We start from the raw sequence: 15,654 nt of genomic DNA, 5'->3' as shown, positions 1-15,654 counted from the left end.
GATATATACATGAAACACGTAAGAGCATTTAGAAAAACTAAATATGCTGACCAAGGCAGTAATTTATTTTATTAAAAACATAAACTAAACGTAACGTTTCAACCTTCTAGCAAGGTCTTCATCAGACTCTGTATCAAGTACAAAAGTAACAAGATACAAGAACAGGGCATTATATATACACAAACATTACTCCCTCCAGACTATTTAGAAAGTTGTTTGGAACTCTCTAGCAGGTGACTTTCACTTGCCAACTTTACTTTCACCTAAAAGGATAAACACAATTACTTCCATATAGAATGTGGTTGGACTTTTAATCTCACGCTCATTTCCCTTCATTTTTCTTCCTTCTCCTCTCCTCTTTCTCTCTTGTCCTTTCCACTCTTTCTAACATCTTCTTCCATTCTTTGTTTAACTTCAGTCCCCCATTCCAGTTCATTGTGTCTTCTTCACCTTTCTTCTCTATTTCCTTGGCTTCCTTCTATTTTCTCACTAGCATTCTCTTCTTCCTTCCTATCTGCTTAGCCTCATCCCACTCTATGTCATGTCCTGTTTCTCTCGTGTGTTTAAATATTGCATTTCTCTCTCTCTTAAGACGTACATCATCCCTATGTTGTTTCAACCTGTCTTTCAGCCTTTTTTCGTTTCTACTGTGTACACACTCTGACATTCTTTACATTCGTAGATAGGAAGAGAAAGGGATTATCTACGAAGTGAAATGTAAAGAATGTCAGAGTGTGTACATAGGAGAAACGAAAAAAAGGCTGAAAGACAGGTTGAAACAACATAGGGATGATGTACGACTTAAGAGAGGGAGAAATGCAATATTTAAACACACGAGAGAAACAGGACATGACATAAAGTGGGATGAGGCTAAGCAGATAGGAAGGGAGAAGAGAATGCTAGTGAGAAAATGGAAGGAAGCCAAGGAAATAGAGAAGAAAGGTGAAGAAGACACAATGAACTGGAATGGGGGACTGAAGTTAAACAAAGAATGGAAGAAAATGTTAGAAAGAGTGGAAAGGACAAGAGAGAAAGAGGAGAGGAGAAGGAAGAAAAATGAAGGGAAAAGAGCGTGAGATTAAAAAGTCCAACCACATTCTATATGGAAGTAATTGTGTTTATCCTTTTAGGTGAAAGTAAAGTTGGCAAGTGAAAGTCACCTGCTAGAGAGTTCCAAACAACTTTCTAAATAGTCTGGAGGGAGTAATGTTTGTGTATATATAATGCCCTGTTTTTGTATCTTGTTACTTTTGTACTTGATACAGAGTCTGAAGTAGACCTTGCTAGAAGGTTGAAACGTTACGTTTAGTTTATGTTTTTAATAAAATAAATTACTGCCTTGGTCAGCATATTTAGTTTTTCATAATCATGGAAACAAGGCTTAATGGTGTTATAAGAGCATTTAGATGTGCATTTTATATAGGATACTATTATCTTCTTAACTTTTGCCCCTCATCCCTAGTCACGCAAATCACTGTTCATTCATTGGTAGTATATTAAAATATTCAATTTGCAATCGAATTTTGAATGAAGGACAGTCCATATATTACCTAGGTATATATTATATAATATAATTTAATAATTGACATATTGATATTATACATTATATATACAGTAAAAACTGCATATTCCGGAACCTCTATAAGAAGGAAAGCTGTAAATACGGAAAAAAAAGTCCCCAGAACGGACCGATTTTATACCTGAAAATGACCTGCTTAAGGCGGAAACCTCCTTAACGCGGAAACGGAACAACATTTAAACACCAACGAGATGTTTTTATTCTCAGTAAGACTGAAATTTCTTCCTTTATTTTTTTCGCTCGCAAGAAAACAATGCAATACTGTAAGTGGAACACGCCTCTGTTGCCACTCGCTTATCGGTAACATTGTCGATATGAAAGAATGCGGTACAATACTCATAGCTGTTACGATTCAGTTTCTTTCTTTCATCTCTTACCCTCTTTCTCCACCTTTTTTGTCTATTTCTCCTCTGTTATTTCGTCATCTTTCTATTTTTCTTGTTATCTCTCTTTATTTATTTCTTTTTTCTTCACTTTTATCTCAATCTTTCTTCACCTGTCCTATTTCATCTTTCAATCTTTCTCTTTCCCTCTATCCACATCGCGCTACGATGCCAGGGGTCCCGGGTTCGAAAATATACATAAGTACCTACTCTACGTTCTTACAATACTGTAAAAAGTGTACCAACATGTTGTGTAGTTACATAATTGTAATCTCTGCTATGCTTATTGCTACTGTCTCGCATTTTTATTCATGTACGTACATGCATTAGTACTCTACATTATAAGTAATGCGAAATGTAAATCTGTCTTTCCATTATTTCCTGCAGCGCTCTATACTGTATTTAAAGTCAACCCTGCATAAGAAGGAAAACTTTTAAGACGGAAAATTTTGCTCGAACCCATCATGTTCCGGGATAGACAGGTTTTACTGTATATAATATATAGTGTGTATGTGTGCCTGCTCCTTCTCCGCCCCAACTAATCTGCAATGATTTCGCACTCTGACTACCAGTAATACTCATGAAGTATAGTTTGTCCACCTCAATTTAAAAATTTCTTCCTTGGGCTATTTGTTTGTTGCAAAAAATATTTTTGCTGCACTACTATAAAAAACTGTTTTTTCCAGAACAAAAGTAAACCTTGACATTTCCATGACTTTTCAAAAAAAAAAAGAAAAAAAAAGAAGAAGTAAATTCCATGACATTTCCAGGATTTCCAGACAGATATATACACCCTCAAATTACATAATTTACAGTTTCAATTACAATGTACCCCTGTACCCACCGTCCCTGCACCACTGCAGGTATTATTTTTTGAAGGGGGGATATCCATTGCAACTACAAAGAATCGGGATTAAACGATTGTGAGGTAAACGAACCATGAGCCCTTGTTAACATTTTTTTTTGTCCTGACGAGGTGTAAGCGAGGTTTTTCGTTTCGGCGCCACCTGAAGCGAGGATGGCTGTCAACGCTTTGGGTAATTGATGGCCCTCTCCTCAAAAGCCAGCCCTCGGTGATGGATCGAGTGGCAAGCGACCGCCTACGAATCTGCGACGACGCAAATTGCAGGCAGGAAACGAGGGATCAAGTAACATAGACACTTCTATCGCTCTTTCTCCCCATGCTCTAGTCTTTATTGCACTCACTCTTTCTCTTGTGTTTATCTTCCTCAACTGCCGTCATTTCTTCAATCTTTTCTTCTCTAACTTTCTCCTACTCCTTCTTGTAGTGTCAAGCTTTATCTTACACTCCTTGTGTCCAGTTTTCTTTTTCACTCTACATCTCATCCCCCCGCAGGCCTCTTCGATCACGTACTGGTAACGTTGTCGCATTGTAATCAAGGGGTTCCGGGTTCAGTACCCAGTGGAGGCACAGAGTAGTTCAGATTTTACTTGAAATTGTAGGCCCAGTCTCGATTAGCCTATGTGTGCATAAAGTGGACTTCGACCTTTCACTTTTCTTTCCTCTCCATTTGAATCTGGATTTTTCTACATCTCTCTCTGTTGAGCTTTCTGTTCCTCTCTTGTTATAAATAGATTCATCTTTATGTCTTTAGCTTGCACCTCCTCTATCTTCTCAATCTACTATTCCTTGAATTTTATTTTAAATTTGCCTAAAACTCCCCTACCTTCATTTTCCTTTGCGTACCTTCCTAATACACACAACAGCCTTCTCCTCGTTCCTCGTTGTCTAGCCTTCTCCTCGTTCCTCGTTGTCTAGCCTTCTCCTCGTTCCTCGTTGTCTAGCCTTCTTCTCGTTCCTCGTTGTCTAGCCTTCTTCTCGTTCCTCGTTGTGCCTGGCCTTCTCCTCGTTCCTCGTTGTGCCTAGCCTTCTCCTCGTTCCTCGTTGTGCCTAGCCTTCTCCTCGTTCCTCGTTGTGACCAGTCTTCACTGGCGGTTTCAGGATTCGTGAATAAGGGTTACGATAAGCAAAACAGCGCCCCCTGTACTTATACAGAATGAAAATCGATTACACAGTTTACCGTCTTTTATATATTACAATACCTTTAGCAATGAACGTGTACAATTTACTGCAAAAGCGAAGCAAGTGCAAAGTCAAACCATTTTTGCGTAAGTGCGTAACCTATTTTTGTTCACATTGAATTTCAATAAATTTAAAATTTCCTGCTTTTCCGTTGATCCATTGATAATTTTGTACAACAAAATTTGGTTGTGGATTTCTCTTCTAGTAGAATGTATTCTACTATTTTCTTCCATCAATTTTGTGTGTAGTATCTGTATCACGATTTTTATATAAGTTTAATAATACAGTATAATTGACGTAAGAACTTCTTGGAATATACAGCACTAGTAAAGAGGAACCCACGCCTGCTTCTAACAAAACTATTAACATTTATTTAATAATATTTTATAATTAAATAATATAATTAATGCCTCTATATTGTTAATGTCTCTTGTATTTGTTATAATAAAACCTAGTACATGATACGAGGTATTACATACAATATTTTTTCAATATGTGCTCCGAAGGACGAAAGTTAACTTATGATCAATCATTAATTTCTGTGCTCCTTTCCAAAATATTATACTATCCACGTTACACTATAAGCAGACGAAATGTGAGAAGGAAAGTTAAAGATGTGCATAATAATTTTTGCAAACATCTTCCCCATTAGCTACCGTGTTAACCCTGAAAATTAAGATTTTTGGTCCTAAGTATACATACCAACATAAAAAAACAAAACTAGAAACCACAAGGAAGAAATCCAGTATAATTACATGCATGGACGTCCGCAGGATTTTTTCCGGGGGGGCAAACAAGGCACATTTTCACCAATACTAGTGTCGTTTCCTTTAAAAAAAAAAAACACATTGCTTAAATTTGAATTTATATTCATGCAATAATTCACACATATTATTGTGACTGAAATGAAATTATATGTGTGAAATATATAATTTTAGGTTGACTTTCATTTTCCAGAAGGGCACGGCCCTCGTTGCCCCCCTTCCGGACGCCCATGATTACATGTCTAACTCTAATATTTGATATTCTTTGGGGGACGATAAAAGAGAATTTGTTTCTTGCTTTTAGAATCATTAAGACGACCTGAAGTATGAGAAATGGGTTAAACTATAGAATTAGGTACGACTACTTCACTCAAATACTCGCCCAAAACGTATGATTTGGTTAACTTTTTTTCTCAGGGGCGAAATGTTACGTGTTCTCATTGTCTCTCAATAACTTAACTTCACGGACGAAAGGTTGGTTAACTCACGTTTCGTTTTGTTGTTGTTAGCCGTACCTAATACCATACGTAGTTTTACCAAGAAATGTCCAATTCTTGCAGCGATATTTTATTGCGATTTCGAAAGAAATAGCCAGGAGAGAAGAAAAGACAAAAACAACACTAAACCTGACATAACTAATGTTATCCAAAATTCAAGTGCCAATATCTCTAGTTTAGAAACTCGAATCGCAAAATTCTTTTCACTATGATACTGTTCGGGAAAAGTGTACAAAAATGATTCGCTAGAAGTTCAATGATTTCAATAACTCACCTGATTTCGATCGTTTCAGAAAATTATTCGTGAAAGTAGACATGCAAGGTAGCCTTTTCCCGTTCTCTCTGCCTTTTCCTATTTTCTGTCCCTGACAGTTTTTTCTTTGCTGTACTCATTTTCATTGGATGCGAAAACGGAAAACCAGAGAGAAAAATTCAGAAATATGCAAGCTGTTAAGACCGTACTCTGCTAATGCATGCGATTCACTCACTGCCAGACCACAACTGAGTATCCGAAGGGAAGCAATACTACCAACTATTTAACAAAAATTGTTTATCGTGCCGCTTATTGTTGCGAGTTATTATAATGTTCAAAAAAGTCCAGCGGCCCTTCCGAAAAGCCGCCTGCCGCGTTCTGAAGCAGTGAACGGAAAAAGAAACACCGACAATTTAATTCGTAAAAAGTGAGAATGGATCTTATAAGGGATTGTTGACGTTAGAGGACAGGTTGCGCGGGATTGTTGACAGTTGATTGAAGCAACAAGCAAAATAGAAACGAAACAAAAGGAACAATGTTTTGGTGTTTTTCCTCTTGCATATCTCCAAAGTGTATCAGTCGGAACTTTGCAACGTGGAAGTTTCATGGCAACAAATATGCGCAAGAACAAGAACAAGTTTACCCCCAAAGGATGTATTCAGTACATAAATTTCGGCTACGTTCTGCCTTCATGTCGCCCCGGCGTGAAACAACGAAGGGTACGGCCGTACCATTGTACCCCCGCTGGAGGCGATGGTGCCAGTCTTCCCTTCGCTTCTCGTTGTGTTTAGTCTTCTCCTCAAATTCTCGTTGTCCCTAGCCTTCTCCTCAAATTCTCGTTGTGCCTAGCTTTCCACTCTTTTTCTTGCCAGTCTTCCCTTCACTACTCGTTATGTTTAGTGTTCTCGTTGTGTCTAGCATTCTCTTCGCTTCTCTTTATGCCTAGCCTTTTCTTCGCTTCTCGTTGTGTCTAGCCTTCTCCTCAAATTCTCGTTGTGCCTAGCCTTCTCTTCAAATTCTCGTTGTGCCTAGCCTTTTCTTCGCTTCCTCGTTGTGCCTAACCTTCTCCTCAAATTCTCGTTGTGTCTAGCCTTCTCTTCAAATTCTCGTTGTCCCTAGCCTTCTCTTCAAATTCTCGTTGTGCCTAGCTTTCCACCTTTTTCTCTCCAGTCTTCTCTTCGCTTCTCGTTATGTTCAGTGTTCTCGTTGTGTCTAGCATTCTCTTCGCTTCTATTTATGCCTAGCCTTTTCTTCGCTTCTCGTTGTGCATAGCCTTCTCTTCAAATTCTCGTTGTGCCTAGCCTTCTCTTCAAATTTTCGTTGTCCCTAGCCTTCTCTTCAAATTCTCGTTGTGCCTTGCTTTCCAGTCTTTTCTCGTCGTGTGTAGCTCTCTATTGCTTTGTCCCTGTCTCTTCATTTCGACATACAGTATATTTTATTGTGTGTTGATCAGTCTGCCTTTCGTTGTTTGTCTGCCATTCCCTGCCGCTTTTTCTCCTTCTCCTCATCTTCTATAGTCCTTCCCCTGTTACCTTCTCTTTCTTGTCCTCTCTTTTTCCCTCTAACTTTTTCTCTGCGTATCTTCCCCTCACCCCTTCTCTTTCTCCACCTCACGCGCTTCGATTATTACAAGCCTACGCAACCGAAGCGCCCCTCTCCCGCATCAACACGGAGTTGCGGGGACGGCATTAATCACCGCCGTCCCGGATCAGACTCCGCACGAAAATCTCTCTCCCGAAATTAAACAATCGGGCGCCTTCATTAAACGCCTGAATCAACTTCAATTCGATGGAAATGGCCGTGCTGGAGAGTTTCAAAACTTGGAACGTCAGCGATTGTCTCGGCACCCAGAGGTGTCGGCGTTCCTTTTTGGATAATAAGGACGAGACGGCTGAACAGCAGGAGCACGGAAGCAGAAGTGAAACTACGAGATAATATGAAAGTTAGACAATGGAACAAAGGCATTATTACATTGTCGCCACGTCTAGCTTTCTCTCGTTGTGTCTAGCTTCCTCTTCCTCTCCCCTTGTATTTAGATTTATTTTTCTTTCTTTGTGTGTAGGATCTTCTTCCTTCCTCTCTTTATTGTGTCTAGCTTTACCTTTCTCTCTTTATATTTAGATTCCTCGTCCCTCTCTTTGTGTCTTGCTTTCTCTTGCTCTTTGTCTATATCGTTATTTTCCACTCATTGTGTCTAGGTTTACCTTCCTCTCTGTGTGTCTAGGTTAAACTTCCTCTCTGTGTGTCTAGGTTAATCTTATACTCTGTGTCTAGGTTTATCACTCTTTCCGTGTGTCTAGATTAATCTTCCTCTCTGTGTGTCTACGTGTATCTTCTCTCTGTGTGTCTACGTGTATCTTCTCTCTGTGTGGCCAGGTGTATCTTCCTCTCCTTGTGTCTAGGTGTATCATCATCTCTGTGTGTCTAGGTTAATATTCCTCTCAGTGTGTCTAGGTGTATCTTCCTCTCCTTGTGGCTAGGTGTATGTTCCTCTCTGTGTGTCTAGGTTTATCTTTCTCTCTGTGTTTCTAGGTTTATCTTCCTGTGCGTCTAGGTTAATCTTTCTCTCTCTGTGTCTAGATTAATCTTCCTCTCTGTGTGTCTAGATTAATCTTCCTCTCTGTGTGTCTAGATTAATCTTCCTCTCTGTGTGTCTAGATTAATCTTCCTCTCTGTGTGTCTAGATTAATCTTTCTCTCTCTGTGTCTAGATTAATCTTCCTCTCTGTGTGTCTAGATTAATCTTCCTCTCTGTGTGTCTAGATTAATCTTCCTCTCTGTGTGTCTAGGTTTGTCTTCCTCTAACTCTTTGCACTTAGATATAGATTTACCTTCTCTTTGTGTCTAGGTTTATCTTCCTGTGTGTCTGGTTTAATCTTCCCCACTGTGTGTCTAGGTTACTCTTCCTCTCTGTGAGTCTAGGTTTACCTTCCTCTATCTCTTTTGCTCTTAGACATAGGTTTACCATCTTCTCTTTGTGTCTATGTTTATTCTCCTCTATCTTTGTGTTAAGATTTCTTCTATTTTCTTTGTATGTAGTGTATAAAAGCTGTAGCCTGAAGGTAACGTTTGGAGAAAGTGGGGGAAGGAAAGAGAATATATATATATATATATCATGCTCTCTCGTTCTTTTTTCCTTCTGTCCTCCGTGTCTTTCTTTTAGTTTCATTGTCCCTCTCGTTCTTCAAATTATTTCTTCTTTGGTCTCTCTTTCTCTCTCTGAGGAGAAGCTGACAGAGAAAAAAAGTTAATATTTCTCTCCCACTCTCTCTTTCCTTTGTGAAAAGAAGCAGAGGAAGAAGATGAGAAGAAGAGAATCTCTCTCCTATCTATTTCTCGTCCATTTTCTTTCTCTCTTTAATGTCTTTATCCCAGTTTCTCTCTCTTTCTGTTCTTTCGTCCTCTTCTTCTCACTCTTTGCGCATTTCCCATTCTCCCTCTATCTCCCAATCTGTATACTCTCTCTCTCTCTCTCTCTCTCTTCAATGCTGGTCAATTCTAAATTCATGTTTGACGGAACTCTTTCAGGATCCTGAGCATGAAATTAACAAGATAATTAAGCATTAATAATATTAATAACATAAAAATGCATGGTAGTGCATTAAATTTCGATTCAAGTACTGAGAAGGATTCCAATATTTCACTTGATTCATCTGAACACTTCGCTTTCTCTTCATGCATTAAAATCGCACATGTTCCGATGAACGACTAACCACTGAAGCATTTTCTTTTCTGTGCGTACAAACACGTTCAGCGTCGGACAATGTTTACACACACACACAATATCCCACATCTATTGTTCTCAGGTATGCTATTACGATTTGAATATGCACTGGAATTCTATTGCAACGAGACAACACAGCGAAATGGCATTTGCACAGCGCACAATAGGTGACGAAGGGAAATATGTCGTTCTCTGGCTTCAAAACATTAGACGCCGTTTCGGGAACAATGCCATCTTTGTTTTACTGCTCTGACGTAAATGTGACGTCACAAAACAAGAACGCATATTTCCGCGACATAACTGTGAACACCCGCTTCGATTTGTCAGAAAGCGTTCTTCTTTTTTTTTTATTTTAGTCCGAATTGTCGAACGTGTCATACGAGAGCTCAAGTTTATCGTGACCAATTGTTTTCTACAGAGCTCTTGTACGAGGGTCATCCAAAAAAAAGAGGAGCGTTTTGGTGTAAAACACAAAACAAATGATATGTACAAAATATTTACGGTACACAAAGTATATACCTTACTGTTATTTTCCACATATTCACATTATCATAGCGTGATGCGTTTATTGACACCCTTATTGTACTTGGTTGCCGCCAATGAATTCATCAAATTAGTGACAGTGTGCTCTTCAGTCAGCAGTCGACGGACCCATCTGGCACAGTTTTCTCTGTACCGAAGGTGTACTGTAACGATTTCTTGAAGAAGAGATCGTGAAATTGCACGAAAAGATTCGTGTAACATTAAACCGTCGATCAGCTTGAATTGCTTCGTCGATCTTTGTCTTCAAGGCCTCTGTAGGTGGAAGTGTGCTGTGTGCTGCAGTCGAATGTTCCTTCTTTCCAGAAAACACTTTGCAATGGCGGATGAACTCAAAGACGGTGTCACTACATGGTTGAATACACTGGCGTGGTGACAGAGTACAATGACGGTATATACAAACTGGTATCACGGTATGATAAGTGAATGGGTATGGCGAATATGTGGAAGAGCAGAGTAACGGATGTAGCTTCTGTACCGTAAATATTTTGCACACGTCATTTGTGTTCTATACCAAAACGTTCCGTTTCTTTCTGGATGACCCTCGTGGCTCTAAACTTCTGAGAAAGATTTAGTGAAGCACGACAATTGAAGACTGAAACCCTGGGTGTTCCTTAAGGATCCCTTCATCAATTGCATCTTCCATCATCATCGCTGCGATTAGTCAAAATTAGCAGAAAAGGGACGTAAAATAACTAATTCAATCAACGCTTGTGTCTCCATATGTCCATACTAATGACTGCCCCCTTCCTTACTTCTTTGTACAAAAAAAATAGTACGTCACTGTGTACAGTTTGCCCTTCATGATGATACAAACCCTTGCACTGAAAAAAGGTGATGACCATGTATTGAAGAATGCCGCACAATTTGGCAACGCAGGGGCAGGATTACAGCCCACGCTTTTACTTCGTTAACGTCGAAGAACTGAAGAAAGCCGCCGCCACAAACACGGGTGGGGATAAATAGCGGGCGAGTTGTTTTCGTCCAATCACACTCAACCTTCAGCCAATGGGCGCAGCTGTCATTCTGCTCGTCTACTCCACGTGGAGTCTCAGTCACATGACTGCGGATACGCTGTTGCCGTACCTTGCAACTTCAATGTGAAGACCGTGGGGAGGTAGGGACAAGGTGACGTAGATGTGTGGCAACACTTTGCGTTGAATGTGATTGTTGCAGCTGGTGGGCGCGCTCCGTGGAATTCAAAAGTCAGCCGGTCGTTAAAGTAGCTAGCGCGTCGACTATATATGGTAAGCGTCTGACTTCATCACCTTCGCTCGCTTACACAGAAAAAAACTGATTTATTTGCATTAAGAAAACATGTTCGAGTGAGCATCTTGGAATTAATAAACAAACAAATCATTTTCTAAGCCTGGTAACCAAATTTTTTGGTTAACTCTAACCAAATATCGTGAACCACTAAAAATATTTCGTTTGATTTTCGTTATTTAGTGTCGCTTTTCTGTTACTCTTGGCTAATCGGGACGATGCGGTTGAGTGATGATTTGATGAAATTGATGTACACACACTCGCAAAGAATTCGAACCCGGAACCACTGGCGTCGCAGCGCTCTGTGCTACCAACTCCACCACGTAGATCAACTTACACAGATAAACCAGCAAAATCGAAAAATCAGGCGAAGTCAGGGCTGGCCCCGGAAACTCAGTTAGTAGAGGAATGGCACAGTATGACAAGAGACCCGGGATCGGATCCTGGTCGACCTGCTCGCTGAAATGTATGCTAAACAGGCCACTTACTTAGCAGAGACAATTTTCTTGGTTTTCCAAACAAACGTTTTCTCTGTGTAGAATTGGGAATTTGACGATAGAGTATTTTCTCACCTTGGTCGATCGTGTACTTGCATAACTTTGCAACATGTTCATGAAAGTAAGCATGCCACTCTGCTAGCACAGGACTTTATCCACAATTTTACACCTGGGAGCAGGCCGTAGCCAGGATTTGATTTCGGGGGGGGAGTGCTCATCCCTTATCAGCAGGGGTGTTGCCAGAAATATTTGCAGAGGAGAGCAGGCCATTGATAAAACTTGATTAGGAGAAATAATAATGACAATAATAATTCTTACAATTTTACAATAATAACTATAAGTTATTAATAATTGAGCAATTTTAATCCAACTTTATATTATTATTATTATTATATGTTGTCCATTATTTTTCTTACATTTTGTACAATTTGTGTACTGAAATTTATAGTTATTGTATTTCGTTTATTAACTTTTACACATTCAGTTCAAAAAGGGATTTAAAAGTTAACGGCAAATCTTCCTCATAAGTTTATATTGTGAGACCTATCTCAAATAAAAGTATACATTTTGGGAGCTGTGGATCCATTTATTTTTTGGATTAAATGGCAGAATATTAAAACAAAAGTAAACTGGTTCCTATATTATACACTAATGTTTTCTGATCTAATGTTTAATCTTGCTAAGGGATTAGTAACATTAATTACCACTATCATTATTTAAATTAGATATTTGTGAGATTTCGGAGGGAGGGATTCAGCCCCCTTAGGCCTCCTCCTGGCTACGTGCCTGCCTGGAGGGGTGAGAGTTCGTATTTAAGTGGTGTAAGTTTAAATTTAGACCCAAAATGGCTATAAATTGAGACTTTGTGGAACTTTTGTTGCTATACTCTCTACCAGTAATCTGTGGAGCAAGGCCGCGCATAACGGCAGAGAAGGGGAGAAATCGAGTGTGCAGAGCGATTCAGTACACGCTGCTGGTAACTGCGGTCGCATTCTCCCCTCCACGCTATTCCGTTCCTTCTCACGTGTTCATTGGTGGAGCAGCTACTTCCGTAGAGACTTGTTTTCGTTCGCCGGCTCCAGAGATAGCAGAGACAGAGTATAGTACTCACAATAAGAGGCAACAGAATTACAAGCCACGACAAACATTGAAAAGTCCTACACAGGCACAATTGGAAAGATAGCAAATCTACCAGACAGGCTCAAATAGTGAAAACAAGCTAAGTTGGAGAGCTAACAGACTACAAGCACAAATAGTATTCATGCCGCTACTGGGTGGAAATCAGACATATACACACACGTGCAGAGGTTGAAGGAGTGTTACCTTAGGCACCAGGAGCCTTCCTGTGCCTCCTTTTACCCCGAAGAGCCGCATCTTAGGGAAGACTGACGCATCAAGTACAACCACCACCTCTCCTAGGGGATGATATAAAGAAAACAACACTTCAGAATTTGTGTAAAAAGTTGGGAACAGTCAGATTTCTTATCCTTAGGATCCTCGTAAGTTATGCTTGAATCACACGAGGCTAGATTTCCTGCTGGACTTTCCAGTTGGAATTGGACTAGTTGTGTGGTACTGGCTCAGCTGCTTCTTTTCACCTCACACGATACTTCTTACCGCACTTGCCGGTATACGTTTGTTCCCACAAGGCATTGCGCAGAGACAAGCTAAAACGATGGACGAGCCATCTAAAGAACGTTGCAGGAGATAGCTACTCTTCTTCAAATACGGGCTAGATTGGCTCAAAAGACAATATGGTAATGAAGGTGTACTGAATAAGCTTTTTAATGAACTCGGGTATGCAAGTTCACACATGAGAATGGCAGCATTCATTTGTTCAACTACACTTGTGAAATATTTAATACACTGGTAGTAATAAGGATTTTCATTATCGGCTAATCACATTTATCGTGTACAAACCCATCGTTTTGGATAAATTCCTAAATACAGGGTGTCCCTAAAGGTACACTACACCTTTGATGACATACAACACAACTTACAATTCACATAAATAAACATACCATGCCCCATTTGATTTACCAACGCATGAAGTTTTATTGCATATTAGTCCACTTCAACAAGCGCGCCTTTGGCGGCGTGTACAACATCTAGTTAATCAAAATTCTGGCCTGCAAATCATCAAGATTAATGACAAGAATGCTCTACACTGTGTCTGTGACATATCTCCACAAAGAGAAGTCCAGGGGCGTAATGTCAGTGGATCTAGGAGGCCAGGTAAGTGGACCATCTCTTCGAATCCAAAGTGCTGGAAATATCCTACCAAGGATATATCTCACATCTAAGGCCGAGTGTGGTGGTGCACCATCTTATTCAATACCTGACAATAATAACTTTAGACGTTAGTGAATCACCTACAACAAAGTATATTCCTCTATGTCAATTACAAGTCGTGCTGTATGAGATCAAAGTTGTAAATTACCTTTCGGGACACGGTGTATAAAGTACACGAATGCGCATCACCTTTGATTCTTTTTTCTTTCATCGAGCAGCGAACAAAAACAACAATCACTCGGAAACAACAGACAAAAAAAAACTTTCCCTTGCCAAACTCAGCTTCCTAAGGTATCTGTTTTACAAAAAATATATATGTCCCCACGACAAAATATCGTGAATTATAATAATCTGCTTGACATATTTGGTTTTAAGGGTCTTAGTAATAGGAGGAAAATATTAGAACAGTTGTACTTGTATAAAACAAATAATGGTGTCTTAGACAAGAGCTCCTTTCTCGGTCAAATACAATTTAATATAAGAAAAATAATCTGCGTAATAGAAATATTCTAACTTCTAAAATTTCAAAACTCAGAAATATAGAAAGTCACCAATAAATAGAATGTGTCACAATTACAATATCCTTGTTGCAAACAATCAATGTGTAGATTTTTCACTTCCATTTGACAGATATAAAAGAATAATAGATTCAGTTCTATAGAAAACGAAACTCTGATAGAATATAGATTGTTTTATATAAATGTTACCACTTACAGTGTGCAATACTTGTGAATTACGTACGTATAAACGTCTTGCCTAAATGTATGTAGATAAGTGTGTATACCTAGGTATATATCTCAAGTATTACGTAGCCTATGTTATATGTATTGTACGTAAATGAATGAATGTGTTTGTATATTTCCATGTAATTTCTATTGTATTAATCAAACACAGTGTACGTCTTCTGTAATTAGAGATTCAACCCTCTGTAGAAGTGCAAAGCATAAATAAATGAGTGAAATGACCAAACTTGCACTCTGGCTGTTCTACAGAATCTAGTAGAGAAATTCAGTTGCAATTAGAACACGGTCTATTTGTCAAAACCAGTCAAGCAGTCAGCATGGTAGGCAGCCAGTCGATTGCCAACTATGGCATTCCTACTGGTTCGTTCCAGGTAACGGGGCAATACATGGGAGAATGACTGTCTTGTTCAGGGGTGCATATTCTCTGGAGGGCGAAAGACATGAGGGGAGGGGGAGCATTATGCCTAAAGTAGACCTGTGATGACGAGGACGCAATATAAAGGCCGTGAGAGCCAAGGCACAGTCAATACCTAACCATGAAACCTGGGACATCTGCCCCAGTAGCGAGGTGGGTGGCTATAAGCAACGTATTTAACATTTCTCATGTACGTACGAACATGAACCAACGAACATCATTAGTAGTTCTTAGGATGAGGGTAAAATTCAGCGAAAAGGCGACATTTTGTCCCTCAAAGGGATATTACACCATCACAATGTAGCAACACTGCGTTGACCTAACGAAGTGCAGGTTTTACATTTTCTTTGAAGAGTATATGCAACCGGTTAACTTCCGGAGTCCTGCGGGATGTATAAACATCAGGAGCTAAAGCTGAGAGAAACTAAATCAACATGAATTTGAATGAAGAACCGCAACACGAACCAAGCAAATGAAAGAATACGAACGTAATAACTGCAAAAAGGAATAAACATGGAACGGGTTAAGAGGTAAATGAAACAGGTACGTAAACAATAAGTGCGAAATGAAATAAATGCGACAATAAAGGCTTAAAAAAATAAACTGGATTAAGAGTAAGAAAATAAATACGAAAGTGAATAAGAGTGAAATGTGATAA

The 15,654-nt window shown here is 39.4% G+C and overlaps 1 protein-coding gene across 5 annotated transcripts in view; it reads right to left on the bottom strand.

Annotated features, from left to right (window-relative positions):
- PKD (serine/threonine-protein kinase D3) overlaps positions 1-15,654 on the bottom strand; it is a 436,529-nt gene that overhangs the window by 308,852 nt on the left and 112,023 nt on the right. For 2 of the 5 annotated variants that reach the window (XM_083137685.1, XM_083137686.1), the window contains exon 2: positions 12,870-12,961. The exons of the other annotated variants lie outside the window; for them this stretch is intronic. In XM_083137685.1, coding sequence (XP_082993811.1) covers positions 12,870-12,920 — 51 coding nt within the window. In that variant the 5' untranslated portion in view covers positions 12,921-12,961. The remainder of the gene's footprint in view (positions 1-12,869; positions 12,962-15,654) is intronic. 5 annotated transcript variants of the gene reach the window in all.

This window comes from Lepisma saccharinum, chromosome 16 (genome assembly GCF_977018435.1).
Source record: "Lepisma saccharinum chromosome 16, izLepSacc3.1, whole genome shotgun sequence".
Taxonomy (NCBI): domain Eukaryota; kingdom Metazoa; phylum Arthropoda; class Insecta; order Zygentoma; family Lepismatidae; genus Lepisma; species Lepisma saccharinum.
Note: the sequence above shows the minus strand (reverse complement) of the source record. Positions and strands in the feature narration are given on the sequence as shown.